Source organism: Sphaeramia orbicularis, chromosome 1 (assembly GCF_902148855.1).
Source record: "Sphaeramia orbicularis chromosome 1, fSphaOr1.1, whole genome shotgun sequence".
Taxonomy (NCBI): Eukaryota; Metazoa; Chordata; class Actinopteri; order Kurtiformes; family Apogonidae; genus Sphaeramia; species Sphaeramia orbicularis.
This window is the reverse complement of record NC_043957.1, coordinates 30,752,593-30,773,628: the sequence shown is the minus strand read 5'-3', so window position 1 is coordinate 30,773,628 and position 21,036 is coordinate 30,752,593. Positions and strand designations below refer to the sequence as shown.

General features: G+C 37.4%; 1 protein-coding gene across 1 annotated transcript; it reads left to right on the top strand.

Annotated features, from left to right (window-relative positions):
- Window positions 1-1,082: 1,082 nt before the first annotated feature.
- On the top strand, window positions 1,083-20,525 carry mycbpap (mycbp associated protein). The gene is made up of 18 exons (XM_030131690.1): window positions 1,083-1,199; window positions 1,370-1,466; window positions 1,542-1,648; window positions 1,787-1,964; window positions 4,825-4,928; window positions 5,042-5,192; window positions 5,367-5,485; window positions 9,592-9,692; window positions 10,824-10,929; window positions 12,440-12,635; window positions 12,718-12,905; window positions 13,043-13,189; window positions 14,357-14,455; window positions 14,600-14,739; window positions 14,845-14,972; window positions 16,020-16,147; window positions 18,951-19,106; window positions 20,434-20,525. The coding sequence occupies exons 1-18, from the start codon at window positions 1,083-1,085 to the stop codon at window positions 20,491-20,493; spliced, it is 2,322 nt and encodes a 773-aa protein (XP_029987550.1). The 3' UTR covers window positions 20,494-20,525.
- The last annotated feature ends 511 nt before the right edge of the window (window positions 20,526-21,036 follow it).

Here is a 21,036-nt window from a genome sequence, read left to right as displayed (position 1 = left end):
ATTCCAGGATACCCCACGTGGGGTCCTGACCCCAAGGTTGAAAAACACTCACTTAACATCATCATAGCTGTGGCATTTAAGTAATTAATAATATTGTAAGATACTACAGTTATGTTTTTTATCTGTTTAATACTAAAGAATGTGCAAATTGTAGGCTATATAAAACTTTCAAAAATGTTAAATCTTAGGTACACAACACACAAAAAGATATAACCATAAAAACAGACACTGCCCAAAACTACATCACACTACATCATGGCTGGGGATGCAATTTTTGGCAGGGAGCAGAATTAAGCACAACGATGCACAGTTTGACTCTTAAGTATATAAGGCTAGTTGATCTGTGATTCTGTTTAAAAGGCTGCTAGCAGACAACATGTGGCTAGACCATCATGGAGATTAAATGGGATTGGCTGACAAGCTTTTCTTTCACTATGTTCATGAATTTGGTATAAAATTGTCAGAGCAGGTGGATTTAGAGATCTGGAAGCTGTGGCTAAACCACAGCACTGTCAAAATACTAATGAAGAAATAGCCTAGCGTATAGTTTCATTCTTAAACATGAGTGATTTAGTGATTAGTTCAATGCACTTTACATTCTTTATATATATACCTTGGAGTGGAAATGTGGTTTGAATTCCTTTATGTCACGTTTTTCTCTCAGTGAATGGCAGTTTTTTCCCCACAACATCTACAATGAAAAACATACCTGTCTGTCAAAGAATCTGTGAATAAAAGTGTGAAGAGAAGTGAAACAACCGTGGGCAGTTTAATCAAATTGTTGGATGTTGATGATGTAGAGTATGAGAGAGAAATTCTTGTACTTACTGTGGGAGCAAGATGGCATTATGCAGGAATTCTCAAATTCATTGTAACTCACATTTGCATCAAATGTGAAATTTTGGGCCAATAGTCAGTCTGATATCAACGCTTGCTTGTTGATTTAACTTATGTTGTTATTTATTTCCACTTTAATGCCGGGGAGCAACAAAATCTTCATTATAAAAATCTATTTTCAGTTCTTCATCACACAGACTGTAAAGGAGCACCAATCCAACCATAATCATAATCTTGTTTCAGAGATGAGGAATGGAAAATCACAGGTGGATTTGTCCCTGCATAATAACCAGCCCACGCTCAATACTTCTACAGGCTTGAATATCCAGGCCCTGGACACTTGCTCAGAGGGACTCAGAAAAGTAAATCTACTTTATCTATCCATACTATTTATTGCTAATGGGAAATCAGCTTTTCACAAAATTCTTGTTGTTGTTGTTGGTTTTGTTCTTCTTCTTCTTTTACTTCTTCTTCTTAATAATAATAATGATAAGCTTTTGTATGTGTAACCAGCTTTGATTTATAACTGTAGATTCCAATATCCAATCAGCCTAAGGATGTTCAAAAACCAGTGAAGCCAGCTGATAAAGTTTGCACTGACACCAGCTGTCAGCCTCTGGACTACACAGGTTGGGTTTACTCCGATAGTTCTTGTCACACCACTCAGGCACAATCTTGATCCTTGCCCATTCTTACCTCTGTAGGCCCAGATTGGTTTCAGTTTGATGACAAAGGGATGATTCTGCCTCACAGCATCTTAGGAAGTTTGGAGGAGTTTAGAAACTACCTTGAGGCCAAAGGAGAGACAGAAGTAAACATTTTTCAAGCAAATTGGAACATGTGAAATGATCATTCATCATCTAAATTTAATTTTTCCTATAATGTTTAGTATCCTCCAAATATTTTTGACCTCATTTCTTGTTTCTCATACACTCACTTCATTATGCAGCTGCTGAAACGAATACCAAAGGAACAGAGTGATCACTTTTTTAAAACCTCAGGAAAACGAGGGAATGTTGAGGATGAGCTTAAGATTCCTTCAGGCCAGAGAAATACTCAAGCTAATGCCTTGGAGCACTGGCAGGTGCATATGAGGCAGCGCAGACAGCAGCAGGATTTTTTATCTGGTAAGAGAGTACAGAAATCCACTGTAGTTTTTTTTTTTTTTTTTTTTCAAATTTATTAAAAATGTATTGGTACACAAAACAGAGAAATTTTGAACAAACATCAAGATGTCAGAGGGGAAAAAGCATCTAAACAAAAAAATTAAAACAATGCAAAGACTTAGAAACATAAAGAAGAATAGACAAATAATAATAATAAATTAAAGCTGCAAGCAGCATTGGGCGGGACCTCGCACCGGGCGATCCGCCTCCCCCGCGATCCGCCTCCTGTGACCGTCCACACATCAGCTCCTCTCACACCACTCCGTCCCCATACCAGTTCCCACCCTTTAGTGTCCGTCCTCCTTACATCTGTACAGAACACCAGCGACCCTCTGCTGAAACCACCATCACCTTTAAAATGAGACTTTTATTTTGGAAAACCTACTGTGTGTATGTGCATTTGTTTTGTATGTGAGAGGAAGAATCAGTTAGAAAAATGAATTGAAATTGTATGAATAATTGAGCATTAAAGTGATGATTTACCACATTTAAGGCTTTTATTTTGGAAAAACCCTATTGTCTGAGCATGTGTGTCTGTGAGAAAGAGTACTTTTGAATGAAGAAACATTGTACAAACAGTTGAGCGTTTGATCATAAAAATGAAAAGAAGTTATGTAATAGAAATTTTGTATTATTGGTATTTGGGGTTTTATTTTGAAAAAATGTACTCCGTGTACTTTTGAATGTGTGCAAAATTTCCAATATCCAAAATACAATGCAGTAAAACCTGTTTTAAGATGGAGAAAGAAAAAAAAAGTTTGGGTTGTCTGGGACTTGAACCCAGATCCTCTTGTTCCATAGGTAGCTACATGAACCACTGCACTAAGGACAGACACATATAGCTGTGCACCAGGAAGAGTTTTATAGGGACTTTGTCATTGTTAAAAATGAAAGTAAACATAGTCTTCAAAAAATCGCCATAATTCCATAACCGTAGGTCGTATCTGAAAAATTCTTTCACTTTTGGATTCTGCAGACTTGTGGGAATAGGTATAACTTTTTATTCAAAAGTCTGGAATGACTGAGTAGTAATTGCAGAAACGTAGAGTAACTTTCAAAGGCAGATTGCCAACTTCCTGTTGGAGTTAGCTCATGAGTGTCAGTGTATGATTTGTCGGGCTCAATCAGACCAACATTTTGGTATTTGTTTCATGTTTCTGTGACATTCCTACTGGCCGCTAGGGCCGATTTTGTGTGTTTTTTAGTACATAGGTGGCGCTACAGAGTCCATTTTGGCACGCAAGGGGTTAATTTTGATATTGTATGAAAGTGTTCACCAGCCATGACATACATGGCAAATTTGGTGAGTTTTGGAGCATGTGAAGGGGGTCAAATGGCAATCTAAAGTGGAAAAAGTATGAAAAGAAACAAATTGTTATAAATCAATAACCATACATCCTATCTCAAAAATTTTTGGATGTTAGAGTTGTGCTGAGTCCCGTGAACGCGTAGATATGTCACATGTGGGGAAAAACTCCAAAGTGAAAAATGAGTTCCAAACATCGCAACTTTGCAGGCTTGTAAAAAAAAAAGACTAAGACAGTTATGGAAAAGGTGTGAAATCGTTTTATTAAGGACATTTCACTGTATCTTTTGGCACTATTTAGAAGTCAATACGACAAACGGTGTCATCGGAGTTAGTTTTAAAAATTTTATTTTGAAAGGCAAATTGCAAACTTCCTGTTGGAGTTAGGATAGAGGCATCTGTGTATCATTTGTACTGCTTGATCCAACAAATATTATGGCACTGGTTTCATGTCTCTACAACATTCCTACTGGCCACTAGGCCTGTTTCCGTTTTTTTTCACATAGGTGGCGCTAGAGAGCCCATTGTGGCACCTACTGGGTTAATTTTTTCATTTTATCAAATTTTTCGCCAGGCCTGACATGTGTGCCAAATTTGGTGAGTTTTCGAGCATGTTTAGGGGGTCAAAATCAAGGTCAAAGTGGTGTGTGAATAATAATAATAATATCATAACGAACGAAAAACAATAGGGCCTTGCTTGCAGGCAAGGCCTCTCACTGTGTGAGAGGGCCTTACCTTTCGGCTCGGTCCCTAAAAAAAACTTAAAATATACAAATCTAAGAAAAATAAATAAATACATCAGAGAGTAAGTTCAGTCCATTTTAAAGAATTTCTTATAAACTGCCAGACTGTTAGTGCTTTTTTTGTTAAAGATAAATTCCAATGATTTAATATATTTTTCAAATTCAGTCAGTAAAACTTTAAAATTTGGGCATGTTTTGGCATATTTATTTTTGTGTATATGAAATTTTCCAAATAAAATAATCAGATTAACAATAAATTCTAAATTACGAATGTCATGTTCAAAATATGTAAGTACATTTTGAGATGATATAGCTATATTTTCATTACTTTTAGATATGATATAGTTTTCAATTTTAGAGCAGAAGTCGGAAGAGTGCACACAAAGAAAGAATAAGTGTAAAGTAGTTTCAGGATATGAATGACAAACGTTACACATTTCTTCAATGTCAGAAAATCAAGATAAAATAGCATCGGAGGGATATACATTATATAAAATGTTGAGATGTATTAATCTAATTTTTTTTGTAATACAGTATTTATATGATATTGTCCATGCTTTTGACCACTCACTTTTAGAGAAAGTTAAGGTCCAGAAGGCTTTACCTCTTGGGGAAATTTTTCTCTTTTCATGCAATGCATGATATTACAACTCAAACTAAAAATGTTAATGTCATTGATCACAGAAATCAGCTCTAAAAAGAGATCAATCTGCACCAATGTTTTCATTTCCTTTTTGTCTTTTTATTTGTGGCTCTTCTCACCTTTATCAAGGCTTACTGCACAGGCCAGTTGAAAATCTACTGATGAATCAAGCTAACAGTTTCAGACAAACTCAGGAGCAGAGGGAAGCCACGCCTCTCATCCACTCTGGATATGTATGATATTCCATTTTATTTATCAAGTGTTTTCATTCATTTGTCAGAGTATCATTTCTCCTGGTATACTCATCTTTGTTTTTTTTAATTATTGCTCTTCATATGTGTTGAAGGGTTATCGCGTTTGTAGCGAGTTTTGGAGTCTTCCCCAGCGTTATGGGGATGAAATGAGTGGCATCACAGCTACACTGACTAAAACAGAGCAGGGCATACGGGAACCCGTCACATGGATCGGACAGCCACGCAGCATTCATCAGGAATCAGGTACACACAGACACCTCCACTGTGTCCTGGTTCTTCCCTTCACCTATGGGCTTGACATCCTTTCTTTTGACTGGGGTTTTCTACTGAATGAAATAAATGATAATAGTGAACACCTAGGAGAACGTTTCTGCCTTTGATGAGAAATAACATGATTTTTTTTTTGTCATCTCCAAGGACTCATTCACAGTGATACAGTGCGTCCTGCATCTCGGACTTGGGACAAGAAAGCATACCCGAAGCACCAATGCCAAGAGTATGGTGAAGTTGTACAGAACATGGACATCAAAAAACCGGTAGGGCAAATGTTCTTGTGTTTCTTTCAGTTAATCTGTAAATAATTCTCACTCGAACTCTACCCACCGCTTGATTCTGCAAAGTACTACAAAGTCAGAAAGTAGCTGGGAGTGTGGTGATCGGTGTCTCAATGTGTAGGTGTGGATGTGTCACTTGAGTTGTTTATGTTCATCCATATGACAAAGACTTTGAAGCAGAACTATATGAGGTTTTAAAATGGTTAGTGTAAGGATTTGAGTAAGATCCATCTAAAATCCAGTGGTGGGTCATGCATTTGGTACCAGGGCCTTCAGTGGGGACTTACTCGACTTAAACCGCCTTTTAATTCCACCACTATGACGTTACAATTATAAAAACCATCAATACTTTACAAAAAATGCAAAATATAAAGGCATGGGCATTTGGCGTATTGAGGGTGTATTCCATTATTACTAAAGCAAGAAAGCCAGTTAAGACAACTCCAGACCTCTACACTACAACCACAACTGGACCATATACGTCATCTGGAGCAGTTCAGAATTAATATTAATCTAATAACATGATAAAAACATACAAAATTTAAAGAAAAAACATCATAGCCTACCCACCAGAGATGTTCATTATTTATATAGAAAATCCTACCTCCTTTCTTTCTGCAGGAAAACCTCAAGGCCTCTGTCATAGAGGTGATCTGTGTGTTTCAGTTCTATTAATAAGTCCTTTTCTATGTCCATGGAGGCCAAGGCTGAGAGCCTCCTCTGTTCAGTCGTATTCCAGACATAAGTTTCTATTTTCTTGAGGACTGAGAATGTCCGCTTGTCCAGCTAGCGTAGTGTCTCCTCATAATGTCCAGCTTTTCTAGAAAAGTCTGCCTTGAAAATGGATTTTTAAGTAAGTCTGAGACCAAATCATTTTCCTCTCCTCCTTCAGCCATTGTGGGCATAAAAATTCTACCTCAAATGTATTAATAGTGCAATTCAATTCAATTAGAATGAGCTATTTTGACATGAATCAAAAAGAATATTGCCAAAGCTGTATCACATGAGTTTTGCTCTCACCATCCAATCAGAGGATGGATAAATGCTGACGACACTGGGGTCCAGCTAGCTGGACCTGTGAGGTGAGATTGAAATCTGATTGATTAAAGAAGCAGTCCCGTTGCAATACAGTTTAAGTTACATGGAGCCTTCACTACTCATTCTGAAGATCCAGGGCAGATTAGAGTAACCCTGGCGACACATAGAGACTGAAATCTGATTGGACCAAATATGTTACATCCACATATACATACTGGAAGCAGTGCAGCCAAGAGAAACACTAAGAAATGAAGAGAATCGCCTATTGAGAATAAATTTAAAAAATTTCATGGAACAACCATAAGAATTTAGGTTGTAAATGTAGGTCAAGGTTTCGATGTTTATGCCAGCAGAGAAGGACTTGTTAGCCCTGATGGTCCACCACTGCTAAAATCAATATATATATAAGTGTGCACTATATTTAGAATATTCTCTATGCTTTTTCTTGTCACACAGTCGTTTCCCACAGAAGCTTCTTAACCATCCAGAGTTCAGCAGGGAAGGGCTTCATCCTAGTTCTCTCATATAATTCCATTTAAAACTTCAATAACATGTTTATGTGTTTTAAACTTTAAGATCAAAATCACACAGAATATTACCATGTCTCAGATGTATGAGAGTTAATGGAAAATAAGAAATAAAAAAAACAAAAAAAAACAACATAAAAAATACATAAAATACAATTCTGGAAATTGTTTTGCTTCCTCCTAAATTTGTCCAAGAAACTGGGGTTTTATATGCCATTATGTGTGGCAGTTTGTTTCAAAGTTTTTTGGTGCGCTGAAAAAGTTCCTTGTAGATGCAGTTTCATTCTGGCTTGAATGCATACTATTTAAAGTTGAACTTTTAATATATCTCTGGATGCAAATTACAAGATCTTATGGAAATGTACTGGTGGGAAAAATAAAAATAAAAACTGATCAGTATCTGGTTATGACAGGACACTTTTCTTGATATAACGTGATAGTGCTCAATTTAAAATTTTTCAACTTGGTAGGAATATGTTTCCATAAGATATGCTCAAGTAATTAAATAAAATGGCTTTGTCTAATATGAGACCTTTAATGAATAATGGTTTTATTTGATGTGGTGGTGCAGCTTTCTTTTTTACCTTTTTTGTGCCTTCTTTAGAAGGTTAAGCTTTTGTTATAATTCCTAAAAAGTGACAATTACAGATAAGAGTAATCTAAATTACATCTTGTCAGCTCATTAACGTAAATAGTGCCTATAACTACACTGAAATAAAAAACCAACTTGCATGACTAGATAAAAACTGGGGTCTATAATACCTCTGGTTCACACTATAACTTCAACAACAACTCTTTCTTTCTTTATTGATTACATACAGTACAAATCTAGATTGCATGTCTTTTATTTCACTACATCTAACTGTGTTATTGGACCATTCGTTATCTTTCCCCACAGCCCACTGAGGCCAGTCGCACCCACAGGACACTCTGTCTCTACCTTCTGGAGCCACTTGCTGCTTATAGTCGAACTGTATCTTTAAAAACAGCCTGTTATCATTCAGCCTAGGGCACACTGTTCTGGATTTTCTGTCCAAGGAGCAAACCACGTCCACAAAACAGGCAGACAAGCACAGTCACACATGCACGCACGCACGCACACACACACACACACACACACACACACACGCACGCACGCACACACACACACGCACACGCACACACACACACATACATACATGACCACCAACACAGATGCACAAATGCAATAAAGTGTTCACAAACAGCTTCCAGGCATTTAATGATTATTTTATTGCTTGTAAATGTACATGCTGTACACAAATGCATAACAAGTCCTTATGTCTTTTCACACATAGTACATGCTTGCTCAGAGAAGGTTATGAAATCTGGAGTGTGTCCTGACATAAAAACTACATTGTTCAGGTCTCATAAAAATGGACCAAACCTGAAAAAGTGGTCTCTGTGCATTACAATGACTCAATCAGCAGGGATAGGCAGCACATAGACACACAAATGTGCACCTCTTGTTACAGCCAGTTCCCATTTACTTTGATTAACATCCAAATAACAGGCACTCATTACATAAAAGGTTTATTCAGATTCAGATTAATTTGCTTCATTCTCTCTTTCACTCTCTTTTTCCTCACACTGGCAGATATACATTTTGACCAATGGCAAAAGTTAACATAACGTGCTCTGGACTTTTAATACCCCTCAGCCAAATATACTGTAAGATTCTGTTGAAAGTTACTGCCCTATAATTTAGATTGTCTTCATGTAAAACATATTACATACATATTTGAAAGTACTCAGATATTATAAAATATTATAACTGCACAAGGCACAAAGCCACTGGTTCTTAAAAAAGTAAGTCAAGGTGATCTGTTTTCAATATGCTTCTGCTCCATATCAAGATGCATCCATAGTACAAATATGGTGCCGATATCTCATTGCATTCTTCAGATAATGCTATTATGTCATTGAATGGACAGATGGACAGACAACAAAACGATTAGAATACCCCTTTGGCCAGAAGTTGGCTGAGGGGTAAAAATGGTATCAGTATGTTCTGACTTTATAGCAGCTAATGTGACGCTTTGGTAATCTGAGGTCTGAAGTACCCTCTGGTTCCAAAACTCACTGACAGAGACAGACTGTCCTGTCAGCAGCTCATAGCTTTGTGTGACATACGTGCGATAGGGACAGGTTGCTAAGGGAGAGAAAAGCTGCTGTGGGTTGAAGGAAGAGAATTAATCCTTGATAATACATATGAAATGTGGAAAGGTACAAGAAAAGAGCTACAAGAATAAAACATGCATCTTGTATACAGGTGGAAACCCTCTGGATTTTCATTGTTTACTTCTCATATTTACTTATATCTTACACTGTCCTATAGCAGGTTTCATTATCATCCTTTAATGGGCCCTGTCTGGCTGCAATTTTCTTGATGCACCTGGACTTGACATGATGCTGTTGAAGTGAAAAGAATTGCAGTATTATTTTAAACAACAGGATAAAGATGGACATGTGATCCTGACCCAGTCTGTGTCACTTTGATTGCAGGACATAGAAAGACTGGAGGTAATTGGCTGTGGTAAGCCACATTGCAGCCCCATAGTGAACAAGGAAAAAGAGGACAAGCAGCAAAAGGAGAAGGAGAAACTGTAAGAAATAGCTTTTTGCACTACCTGCATATATTGTTTCTTAGCTATTAACCATTAGCACAAATCATTTATCCAACTGTGTGACTTTACCACTGCTGTAAACCTAACCCTACTTACTGCAGGATTTGGAGAAAAAAAAAGCCCCACTTTTGACTTTATGTCGGCACTGGCCTCACAAGGAGGTTCAGGTTGATCTGAAACAGGAAGTGGTGTGTTGACCTGTATAAATATATGAGATACATTTTTTTTGTATATAAATTTTAAGATTTTTGACATATTAACCCTTTCATGCATAGGTCACTCCAGTGGACAGTTATTCTCCAGCTGTTCTCTTGTACATTAATGGGTTTTCTTGTTTTAGTTCCATATCAGCCAACACAGTGGGCACTGATGCACCCATCCCATACACTGTAATTCAGACCATAACTGTAACTTTGCTGTTCTTGATAAACGTTATCTGCAGTAACATGTTTGAGTGTAAATCAATTGTTATTTGTTAGACAAGAAGGTTTTTTTTGCATATTATCTCCATGAAGTGAGTAATTACTAGCATTAGAATATGTTAAAATGTGAGAAGACATCAGATTAGCAGCATTAAAAATGTTTTTATTTCATTGTTTCCATATCACTTTCTGATATTGGGTTTTAAAGACATGTTTCTTTTTCTTCAAAAATTAAATGCATGGATATTTTTGTAACTCCATAGAAAAAAAAAAAACCTCGATCGCATTGTTTTTTTCATGCCTAAGGAGGAATAAAAACACTGAAGAAAAAAATCTTGACTAAGGTTCTCACAATTCATGCATGAAAGGGTTAACACCAGCATCAGTATAGTTCATCACTGTACAGTAATATGGCTTACAGCTCAAAAAACATGTTTAAGTATGTGCTATTAACTCTGAAGAAATATTACATGACATATTTTCTATTCCAGAATTGTGGATAGCTTCAGTCACTTCCTAATCTTAAATAGTAGAGAGTAAATGTAAAGAAGCAGCTTCCAGGTGATAAACTTTGAAATTCAGCTCATGGATGGTGTTTCTCTGAGAAGCCACTCCCTAATCCGACTGATTCAGGGGTTGTCTAAAAGTCTCAGTCTGAACTGCACAGTTGTCTCAATGTTGTCCACAGTGATCTGCAGACAGACGATGATGTTCAGCCAGAGGTTATGCATATTCCAGCCTTGAGGTTCTGTGGTAAGCTTGCTACCTGGACTGGAAACTCTACCACACATCAGGTACAGAGTTATTTCAATTAATTTGTGTAGGGATAAAGGGTTTAATGGGCTAAATGTAATAGATCTTATTTATATTAATAAATAAGAGTTTCCCCATGATTATATAGACTTAAATACCACTGAAGATGAAGAAACAGAAAACTTTGCTGAGATTTCTCTACAATTCTGGAGACAAAAGACACCTGAGAAGTTTGTTTTTTCCCTGGAAACAAGCTTTTTGAAAGTGGAGGCCATCTATTGTTTGTGGAACTGGAACTCTTTGAGATGTTTTATCAACATTTCAGTAAGAACATACACTGTCCAGCCACGAAGTTTCCACCTGCATTTAACTAGCAAATAGCTCACATCCTTCCACTGGATAATTACTGCAATGATAAATATGTTTTAGCTGTAACAAATTCATTAACTCTAACTGATTCAGGTAGTAGCTTTTCATTTATTGAACAACCATCAGTCTGATAGAGAGTATAAACACTGGACTGCATTTCAATGGAAACAGGTCATGTGGTCTGATGAGTCCTGGTTGGCCCAGAGTGACGGATCCTTTGAGGTGAGAACAGAGGTGGATGAAGTGACTACCCATCATGCTTAGTGCCTACAGACTGCCTTTGGGGGCAGTGTTTGATCTGGGATTGCTTCAGTTGGTCAGGTCTAGGTTCCACAACATTATCTGTCCAAAATGTAACTGTAAAATTGTGATATTGCATAAGCTTACTGAAACAATGCCACAGTTATTATTATATAAACAAAGCTAAAGGCTAAAGCTAAATATTAGAGAGTAAATTTTTTGGGCCAGGTTATGTCTGTTTATGAGAAAATAGAAACAGCATACAGCATAGCAGGTAAGCAGCCCAAAAACCTAGAGAAGTCTGGGCATTGTTTTTGTTTGTTGTTAACACTCTAGCAGCAAAACTATCGCTTCAATTCATACCAAATTGGGTTTATATATTGCCAGTGACCCAGAATAGGTCTGATTACATGTTGGGAAAAGTATGTCAAAGTTCACATTTTTTATGAATTTTTGAAATCTTTTTTTTTCCCCCATTAACTCATAATGGGCGGAATTTCAAATGTCTGTAGCAGCAAAACTGTTGGTTGAATTTATACCAAACTGGGTTTATAGATTGCCAGTGACCCAGAATATATGTGGTTACATTTGGGAAAAGTAGGTCAAAGTTCTATTTTTTTTATGATTTAATTTTTTTTTTCCTCCCATTCACTTATAAAGGCCGAAATTTCAAATGTCTATAAACACATCAATTTTGTTTCAATTTACTTAAAACTTGGCACATATATAGTAAAAATTTATATGCAGACATCAGCACACACATAGACATGATGGCATCAGCTGGATCAATGCTAAAATAAGCTACGATACATGAAAGGGGAGGGGTTTGCTGTGCCTGGCACCACTTGTTTTCTTTGCTTTTGTACATTACACGTCCTGTTTATTTATTTATTTATTTATTTTGTTTGTATCACTTCTTCATTCTCCAAATTAATTTATCAGGGAGAGGTGGGAATCAGTGCCAGAATGTTCTTTGAGTCCCTGACGGGACAAATAAGTGTGTCCAACATGGAGCTGCACAATGAGGGAAGCACAGCCATCTTCTACAACTGGCAGCAGATTCCACTGCCACAATACCTTCCCCACTTGCTGTCAAAAAAGAGGAAGAGGACGTATTTCTACTTCAACCCCTCCCCTGGTACATGCAAACATCACGCCACACATAACTTTTAATGAAATACACCATGCTACTTTGCATTTTTTCTACCCTTCCCGTCCAGGTGTAATCAGTCCAGGTGAAACCCAGAAAGTGGAGATAATTTTTAAGTCAGAGGAACCTGGTGTAAAAACTGAATTGTGGCAACTGAATACCCATCCTCTGCTGCTACAAGGAGCCTCCATACAGGTTACAATGAGAGGAGTGGCACTATATGAGGACAAATATGAAGAAGAGAGGCTGCTGTTTGAGGTGATGTACAGTTACAGTTACTGTGTCTGCAAATGAGACAGACAGACATAAATAGAACACGTTATTAGAAATTTGTCACAAAGAAAATTTAAAAATGTTTTCTCTGTACACTTATGTTTCTGTGTGTGTTCAAACAGAGGAGGCTAGAAAAGATTGTAACGGAAAAAATATGTCGGTCAATTGTGGAAGAGATAGTGCAAGGCATTCACACCCCTGAGAGACCCAGTTCTCCTGCAGAGCTCTACAAGACCGAAGAGCAAGAATTTCTGTGCAAAAATCCCAAGGTAAATCTTGCATGGGTAAAATAATGCAGTTAACATACTGTATGTATTGTGTGACTGTCTTAAAAGGGTGGCATGCAACCATCTTCCCCATCGAGGTCAGCTGCCACAGTTTCCCAGCAAAATCGGTGCGCTACTTCCTCCAGAAGGTTGAGCTAGAGCCTAAAGTGTTGAAGAAAGCCACCAGGGACATAACTGCAGCAGCTGAGACCAGCTCTAGATGGCTGTGGTTGCAGAGAGCCCACAGTTGGAACCGTTCTGCAGGTGAAGCCTAACTAGTCTTTGCTGCCCCACCTGCCCCCAACCAGGTGTACAGGTTGAGGGGAGAAACACCTTTGACCCTGAGATCCCTGCTGATGATGCAGAAGGGTTTCCAACAATGTGGATGCTCTAAAGAGCTCCATCCTCTTTTTTTTCCTCTCTCTGCAACGTTAGCATAGGTCCTGTAATTGCTGCTTGTAGCAAAGCATCTTTGATGTCTGCCTCACCTTGGGTAGATTGCAATGGTTGCAGTATTTTGTAGCTTGTAAGATATCTCATCATTATTAGACTGACCTGATTTCATGCACTGCTGTATCTCAGATGTCATACTGAATCATACCACCCCATTTAGTGTGAGATTATCTCCTAATGGTCCCATTCTTATCCTTCTTTATGTCTGTTTTTTATTTCACTGGCTTATAACTGAAAGTGTGATCTACCCATTATGGCTGCCCCTTCCCAGCCTGACTTTACTCTGTTTTTCCCCCATGTATGAATGGATAACAGGCCCTAACTGCTCACATTCTATCATCACTGAGAGGCTGATAAAATTGCTCTGGACAAAATTATGATATTAATAAAGGTCTCTTCATCTAATTCACAATAATCATTGGGCTGATGGAAAGCACCACAGTATTTAAACATTTAAACAGAAATAGTATGATTTGTTATCATTATCATCCATCTACAAGGCAGACCATTGAGAAAGTGTCCATAGTAACATATATCACCACCGAATATTAAGATAATAACGGCACTGTTGGTTTTTCACATAAGAAATGGGTAAATGTGATTCCTTCTGTCACACTAACCATAGAGGGATCTGCAATTACTGTTAATGAGAGGTCTGTTATCCCATGTTAACACTAGTCACTGGTATAGCCTCTTAAGCTCTTTTCATGGTTTTAGATGCAGTACTCTGAGCAGCCTGTGGATGGCCTAAAGAGTCTATGGCAGGCAGCAAACCCAGGAGCCTCCTGGGATCTCTGTGTCAATACATTACGGCAGGTACAGACATACTGTGGTGAAGCAGAAATAAGAAGATTTGACAAGTAGATAGAAAACATGTGTAGCCTTTAGGTTGTTTTTGTCCATAAAATGTTACACAATAACAAGGCATGGGCAGCATATTTATGTGTTCCTCCACTTAAGGTTTTACTGGATCTACCTGATGATGAGTCAACTCACACCTCCCTCAACAGAGAGAAGGGTCTGGCCCAGCTTAACTCCCTCATTCTACAGCTTTCAGAGCCTTTACCCAAGTATCACCCTCCGACAGTAGTAACTCTATGGTAAGACGTAAATGCAGGAATCATCTCTTCCATAACATCTTTCAGACATCTGCACATGTAGTGCAGTGAGCCCATTATTATGGTGGTGTGTGGTGCCCCCTGCAGGAAGCAGCTGTGGAGGAAACAGCTGGACACGATGGAAACTGAGGCTGTGCACTTGAGACGCCTGCTGGGTCTCTCAGAGAAGGACACATGGATGGACAAAAAGGATGAATCCATAATATCAGACTCTGGTGAGAACCAGCTGAAATGTCGTCATGGTAAATGTCAAATCAGGATCAGTCTAAAGAGTCCTGAGCAAAAGTTGAGACAAGATGGTATTTTTCTGGTTTACACTATTATTTGTTGGCCAAACATGGTAAACATTTCCCATATGGTGAACCACTCAAGGATTCTAGAAGTATAACTTTCAAAATAATGAAACACATTTGAAAACATTTGTTTAATGTTAAAGTTGCTGGGATAGGCTCCAAGCAACCCCTGTGACCCTAGTGAGGATAAAGCAGGTTCAGATAATGAATGAATGAATGTTTAACGTTAAAATATTTATTAGTAGCATTGAATAAAAAAAAAAAAAAAAAAAACTGAAACGTGTTTCATAGTGTTGTATTTTAACTGACTATGTAAAGAAAAATCACACAGCCCTACTTCCAAATAGAGATTAATATTAAGATTTGTCCATGAAACTATACAAAGACAAGTAAACACACAAACATGTTTGGATTCTGGCCTTTGTGAGATTTTCCCAATCAGGACGTTGTCTCTGCACATTGAGTGTCCCTTTGAATCTGAATTTAAGATGCATAGTTGAAAGTAGTGATGTCATAATCGCAAAGTTTGGGGCCAATTAGAAACTAGTATTTTATAATATTATCTAGCAATGTCTACTTGTTTTGTGAAAACCTCAAGCTATCACTGCTCCAACACTGAAAAATGACATTTTGGAAAAGCAGGAAACATCTTGTGTTCAACAGTTAAACATTTCAAATATACAATATTTGCAGAGATCCTGCAGATGTTGGTTCAACATTTTTTCACTTTTCAATGACATCATTGAATATTTTCGAATAAAAGCCATATCATTGTAAAAAAAAAAAAAAAATGTTATTATTATAACACAGCCTAATCCTCAACCAGCTCTAAATTTAACCCCAGAAGTTTTAACTTTCTTATGACTGGCCAACTGGGTCTCACAGATATGCCGGCTGTATATGTTAACACACAGACCTTACAGAAACATGGATGAAATTGTATTCACCCAGCCCACTCTGTTATTACAGATATGGCCGACAGTACAAGTAAAACTGACAAGAGTGACAAAAAGCGAGGAACACCTGTTAAGGAGGGAAGGAGCATGGCAAGATCCAGAGTCAAGGATGACAGCAAAGGAGAATCCAAGTCAACTGAGGTAAACTACATCTGTTTCAGAGACAATGCATAGCAACGCATACCAATTATAAGACATGCAAGTACAAAGCCTCTGAATAGCACTTATTCTAAATGATCATGAATGGAGTACAGTGTTTTTTAAGACCATACGCCTACATGGTATCAGAGCACACTCAACTGATCAGTCATGACTCACGGTTGCCACCAGGTTGATGCTGAATCATTAACTGATCTGCAATTCAACCGGCTACTGTTGTCTTGTTACTATGTACTGCCTCCATAGAATCAGCCTACCTCCACTGGTCTGGTTCATACTAAAGCAGATATCATGCCACCAAATGTAACTGTAGAAGCATTAGGGTCACTTTTTAAATAAATGATACATACTGATTCAAGCAAATCTATGTAGTGATTGAGAGCAACTAGATACAGAGTAAATGTAATTGCAAGTTACAAATCAAAGTGTTAGTGATTACAAAGAGGTTGTCTCACTTTACATATAAATATATAAAGAAAAACAGGTGTACTCGCTTTAATTAAAATACTTAAAAGTAACTGTGAGGATGGGATCAAACCTGGTTGATGTTTACCTGACGTACTAAGCAGAGAAACTCATATGTGGCATTTTATAATTTTAAAATACAAAAAAGATACAACAGCAAGTAGATGAACAGATAAGAAATAAAGCACAACAAAATATATCCGTTCTATCAGCTTATTGTGTCATGTGACATGTCTTTTCAATGACGTAATCGCATTATCTGAATAATGCATTGAGATATCTGCACCAAATTTTTACTGTGGATGCATCTTATCATGGAGCAGAACCTTTTTGAAAATAGGTCACCTTGACCTACTTTTTCATGGTCAAATGGCGACATGTCCTTTTAACGACGTAATCCCATTATCTGAAGAATGCATTGAGAAACATGTTCTGTTTCTGTACTGCTTTCAGAGTTTGTTGTTTTTGATACACATCCTCATTATTCATTTCGGTGGGTGCACTTTAACATCAAAATATTAGTCATTTATTCAACATAGAATTGTCAGTATTATTAGTGATGTAGACTGAATTCAAGTTATATTTAACAATTGTTAATAAAAGTAGTTAAAGCAGTAGTTCTGTTGTAAAGTTTACACTGCTAAGTCTGAATTCATGATTTTGGGAGGTTTTGGTTTTGTAGGTCTAACAGTTTCAGAAGAAAAATTAATCTAGCTAATCAAACATAATAAGTAAAATAGTTAAATTATTTATTACATTATAACGGGGTGGGGGGTGGAGATCTGTAATCTATTGAAAATCAAAAGTATACATACATGACAGCATGGGTGTTGTGGCTAATGTGCACATTCTACATTTCTTGACGTCTTCCCAACAAATGCAATCTTTTTTCTGTGTTTTTCACCTGCCAAAGTTGTTTTAGTACCATGGAAACAGAATATGGTGCTGTGCATTCATGTTTTTGGAAAGTGACTGACTAGGTGAGCTAACAAGCAAAAAGAAAAAATGAAAAAAAACAAAACAAAACAAAACATAGAGATTTTGGTACCCATTCATTTCAATACAGACTGTTTTCCTGTTTCCATTCACCATGTGCTCATCCTCATTATATCCGCTGTGACTGCGTTGTACCTGTCTCAAATCGCAATTTTTGTAACTACACACTATCAGTTTTGGGAATGTAAAGTCAAATGACAAAACTGACTGTGTTGTTTTAAGTTTGTCAGGGCTACTGTGACCTTGGGGCTCACTGATTGCCAATAAATAATGTTCTGCTTGAGAGTCTATCGCAATACATCTCATGTTTTGACACGTCTCCACTGTCGGCTATAAATGGCGACAGGGCATAATCTTAACTTCAGTAATAGACCAGAGAAGCAGTGTTGTCCTTATGACTAAATATTTTGTTGAGTGGTTTTCTTTGCTCTGTAATGGTTGAGTCATAGATAAGGTACAGTCTATTACTCACAGAGCACCATGGTAACAGAATACTGTGTGATAATGTGCACCTGCTCTCCAACTGTGTGCCAAATGTGAAATAATAGCACCTGTGCTGGTCCAAGCCATCTGTGATACATATATGAGCTATACGGTACTTGAAAACAGTACAGGACATCCAATATATTAAAATATCTGACATATTCATTAGGCTGCTGTTTATGACACAGGATGTCATTCAGATCCTTTATTTGAGTAATAGTACGAATACCACACAGGGAAAGTCAACTACAAGTAAGAGTTCTTCATTCAAAAGCTTAAAGTCACTTAACTGCAAATAAAAGTAGTTGTGCAGTAAAAAGGCAACTATCATACTGTATGTTTCTGGATTCATGTTACTGATGCAAGAACATGTATTCTGGGTTTTACTGTTGTGCATGTTTGACGTTGAGGTCTTGTGAGAAGCATGCATCTCTAAAAAGTCAATTTTCCATTAGCTCTACAGCTAAAGAAGATATATTAACTTTCAGCTTTCAGCAAATCCACAAGGATTTTAGAGATAAATTTGTCTTAAGATTGAGGCGACTGTTCAACTCTATAGAGGCCATTCTTTCATCTATCATAAACAACCAAAATCAGCACATTTTGAAGTTGTAATTTACGCTGGGTATAGAAAATGCGATCTGAAAAGTAACTAAAGGCATGGAATAAAAAGTATATTTGTCTCTGGGTTCTAAGAGTGTAGAACTGCATAAAATACTTGCATTATTTTTAGTTAAACTAAGTGTTATGCATGAATTCATTTATCATGACCCACAAAGAAATTGCATTGACATCTCTCTTGTGCTTGCTACTCTTTTCTGTCCATGTTGTACCTGTGCAGGAGATCAGAAAGAAGGGACACAGTGAGGAAAAACGAGGAAAAGATACAGGCTCAGTAACAGATGTACATCACCAGAGCATGATTCAACAGTGCTCTGATGACCAAAGTGTAGATTCAAAGATGAAGGACATTTACCCAAGACTCCTGCGCCAAAAGGTTAGTCATTTCATTGTTTTCCAAGTGGCCTCCTCCCTTCATTCAAAACAAGTATTTTCCAGCGTTCGTTCACTGTAATATCAGAGTCTGACTGTTCATGGTGATGTTTGTACAGAATGTGACATATTTTCTCACATTTAACTGCTGTTCCCACCATCTCTGTTCTTGGCAAAAATCTGAAATTAAGTGTCAGACCTAGCAGCAGGATTGTGACATCACAAAAGTTTTACAACTGTAATGTAGAAACATGAAGCCATGAAGAGAGAAAGTGGACTTGTAGTCATGGAGGAAATATTTAGTGGCCAGCAGATAATCAATGATAAAGGTGGAGGACTGAATGTCACTAACATCTGTCTTTAACATTTTTAGAAAAAACAAATTGGACTCAAATTTTTATTCAACACAAGTAGAGCGGCAACTAATATTCATGTTGATTAATACGCTGACCCATTTTTTAATTATCAAAAAATTTTTTGGATTGAAAATGTCCCAAAATAATGAAAAATACCATCAATGTTTCCCAGAGATCAAGATGACGTCCTCCAGTACCTAGACATTCAAAAGACAGTCTTAAAACATAAAGTGCTGTGTACTTTTAATACTCCTCGGCCAAACATAGTAGATTCTGTTGAAAGTTGCTGCCCTATAATTTAGATTAGATTGTCTTTGTGTAAATTTGGTGCAGAAATCTCAATGCAACCCTATGTCAATCCTAACCCTAACGAGAAAATGGACAACAATCAATATGAACCAAATTTTATCTCACTTGGTCTATTATTGCTTGATTTATGCCCCAAAAAACTGATTTTCAACTAAAGTGCCCTCACTTGGATGACTTATAATACTCATAGAGAAGGTAAAATCGATAGGGTTCTTCCACTAGGGGTCCCCTATGTTGGTTATCAAGGGAGAAGAATTCCAAACATATCTGGTGGCAGCGGATCTGGCAGCGGTGGCGTTTGGGGTAAAACCATTATGTCCCTGAAACTCAATTTTGGGATATATAATTACACTCAAAATGTGACATATGGTTTATAGAGCAGGAGATATCATTTTCACACATGGACTGGCCACCACAGACTCCAGACCTGAGCCACATTGAGAATCTTTATGAATATGATGAGAAGACTTTACACAACAGTCTGACTCTCCATCATCAATACATGATCTTCACCAAAAATTAAAGCAACTAGGGATGAAAATAAATGTGATAATTTTTTTTGTTTGTTTTTAGGCCAAGCAGTGAAGTTGACAGATCATTTTCATTGGAGGTTTTAAATATTCATTGTGACATAACTTTTCTAATTGTAATATTTTGATCTTTCAGGTGTATGCACTGATAGAAGAGCTGATGGACAATCTGTGTGACCTGTATGATGAGCCTTAACCCTTAAAGACCTAAACAGTCACTGGAAACCATATTACATATTATTAAATTACATATTTTGTTGAAAAAGCAACGTTTTTTTCAGTTTTCTCCTTTCTGATGGATTTACTCGGAGCTTTTATGAACTCGACAGCAAATTAATTATAGGAAAATGTCTGATTTTCACAAAAAAAGGCACAATGCATAGGATGTTATAAAACATCGTAAATAAAAGTCACTGCAAACATAGTTGGAGATGTTTAAGGGTTAGGAGCAGGACACGCACTGATATGAAAACGTCATCACACTGAGACGCATGCAGGTGAAAGGATCCCTCTGGAAATGTACACTTAACTCAGTAAGCATAAAGTCCTGGTTTAAATCTCACTCTTGTCAATAAAAATCAATAAAACCCTTTTCCTCTCTCGCAAAGCCGTTGTAGAATACTATTTCCCCTGCCTCATGGGCTCCCTTCTTCTTCTGTGACACTAGATGAACAGGAGCGCTGACTCTGCACGCGGCGCGCCCCCGTCCCGCCTCCCTTTTACGCGCTGCGTTGTGATT

Coding starts and splice junctions, on each gene's coding strand:
- mycbpap (XM_030131690.1), top strand. CDS start 1,083: ATGAGGAATGGAAAATCACAGGTGGATTTGTCCCTGCATAATAACCAG. Junction 9,693..10,823: donor CAAAAGGAGAAGGAGAAACT/GTAAGAAATAGC, acceptor TGTTGTCCACAG/TGATCTGCAGACAGACGATG. Junction 14,456..14,599: donor GTGTCAATACATTACGGCAG/GTACAGACATAC, acceptor CCTCCACTTAAG/GTTTTACTGGATCTACCTGA.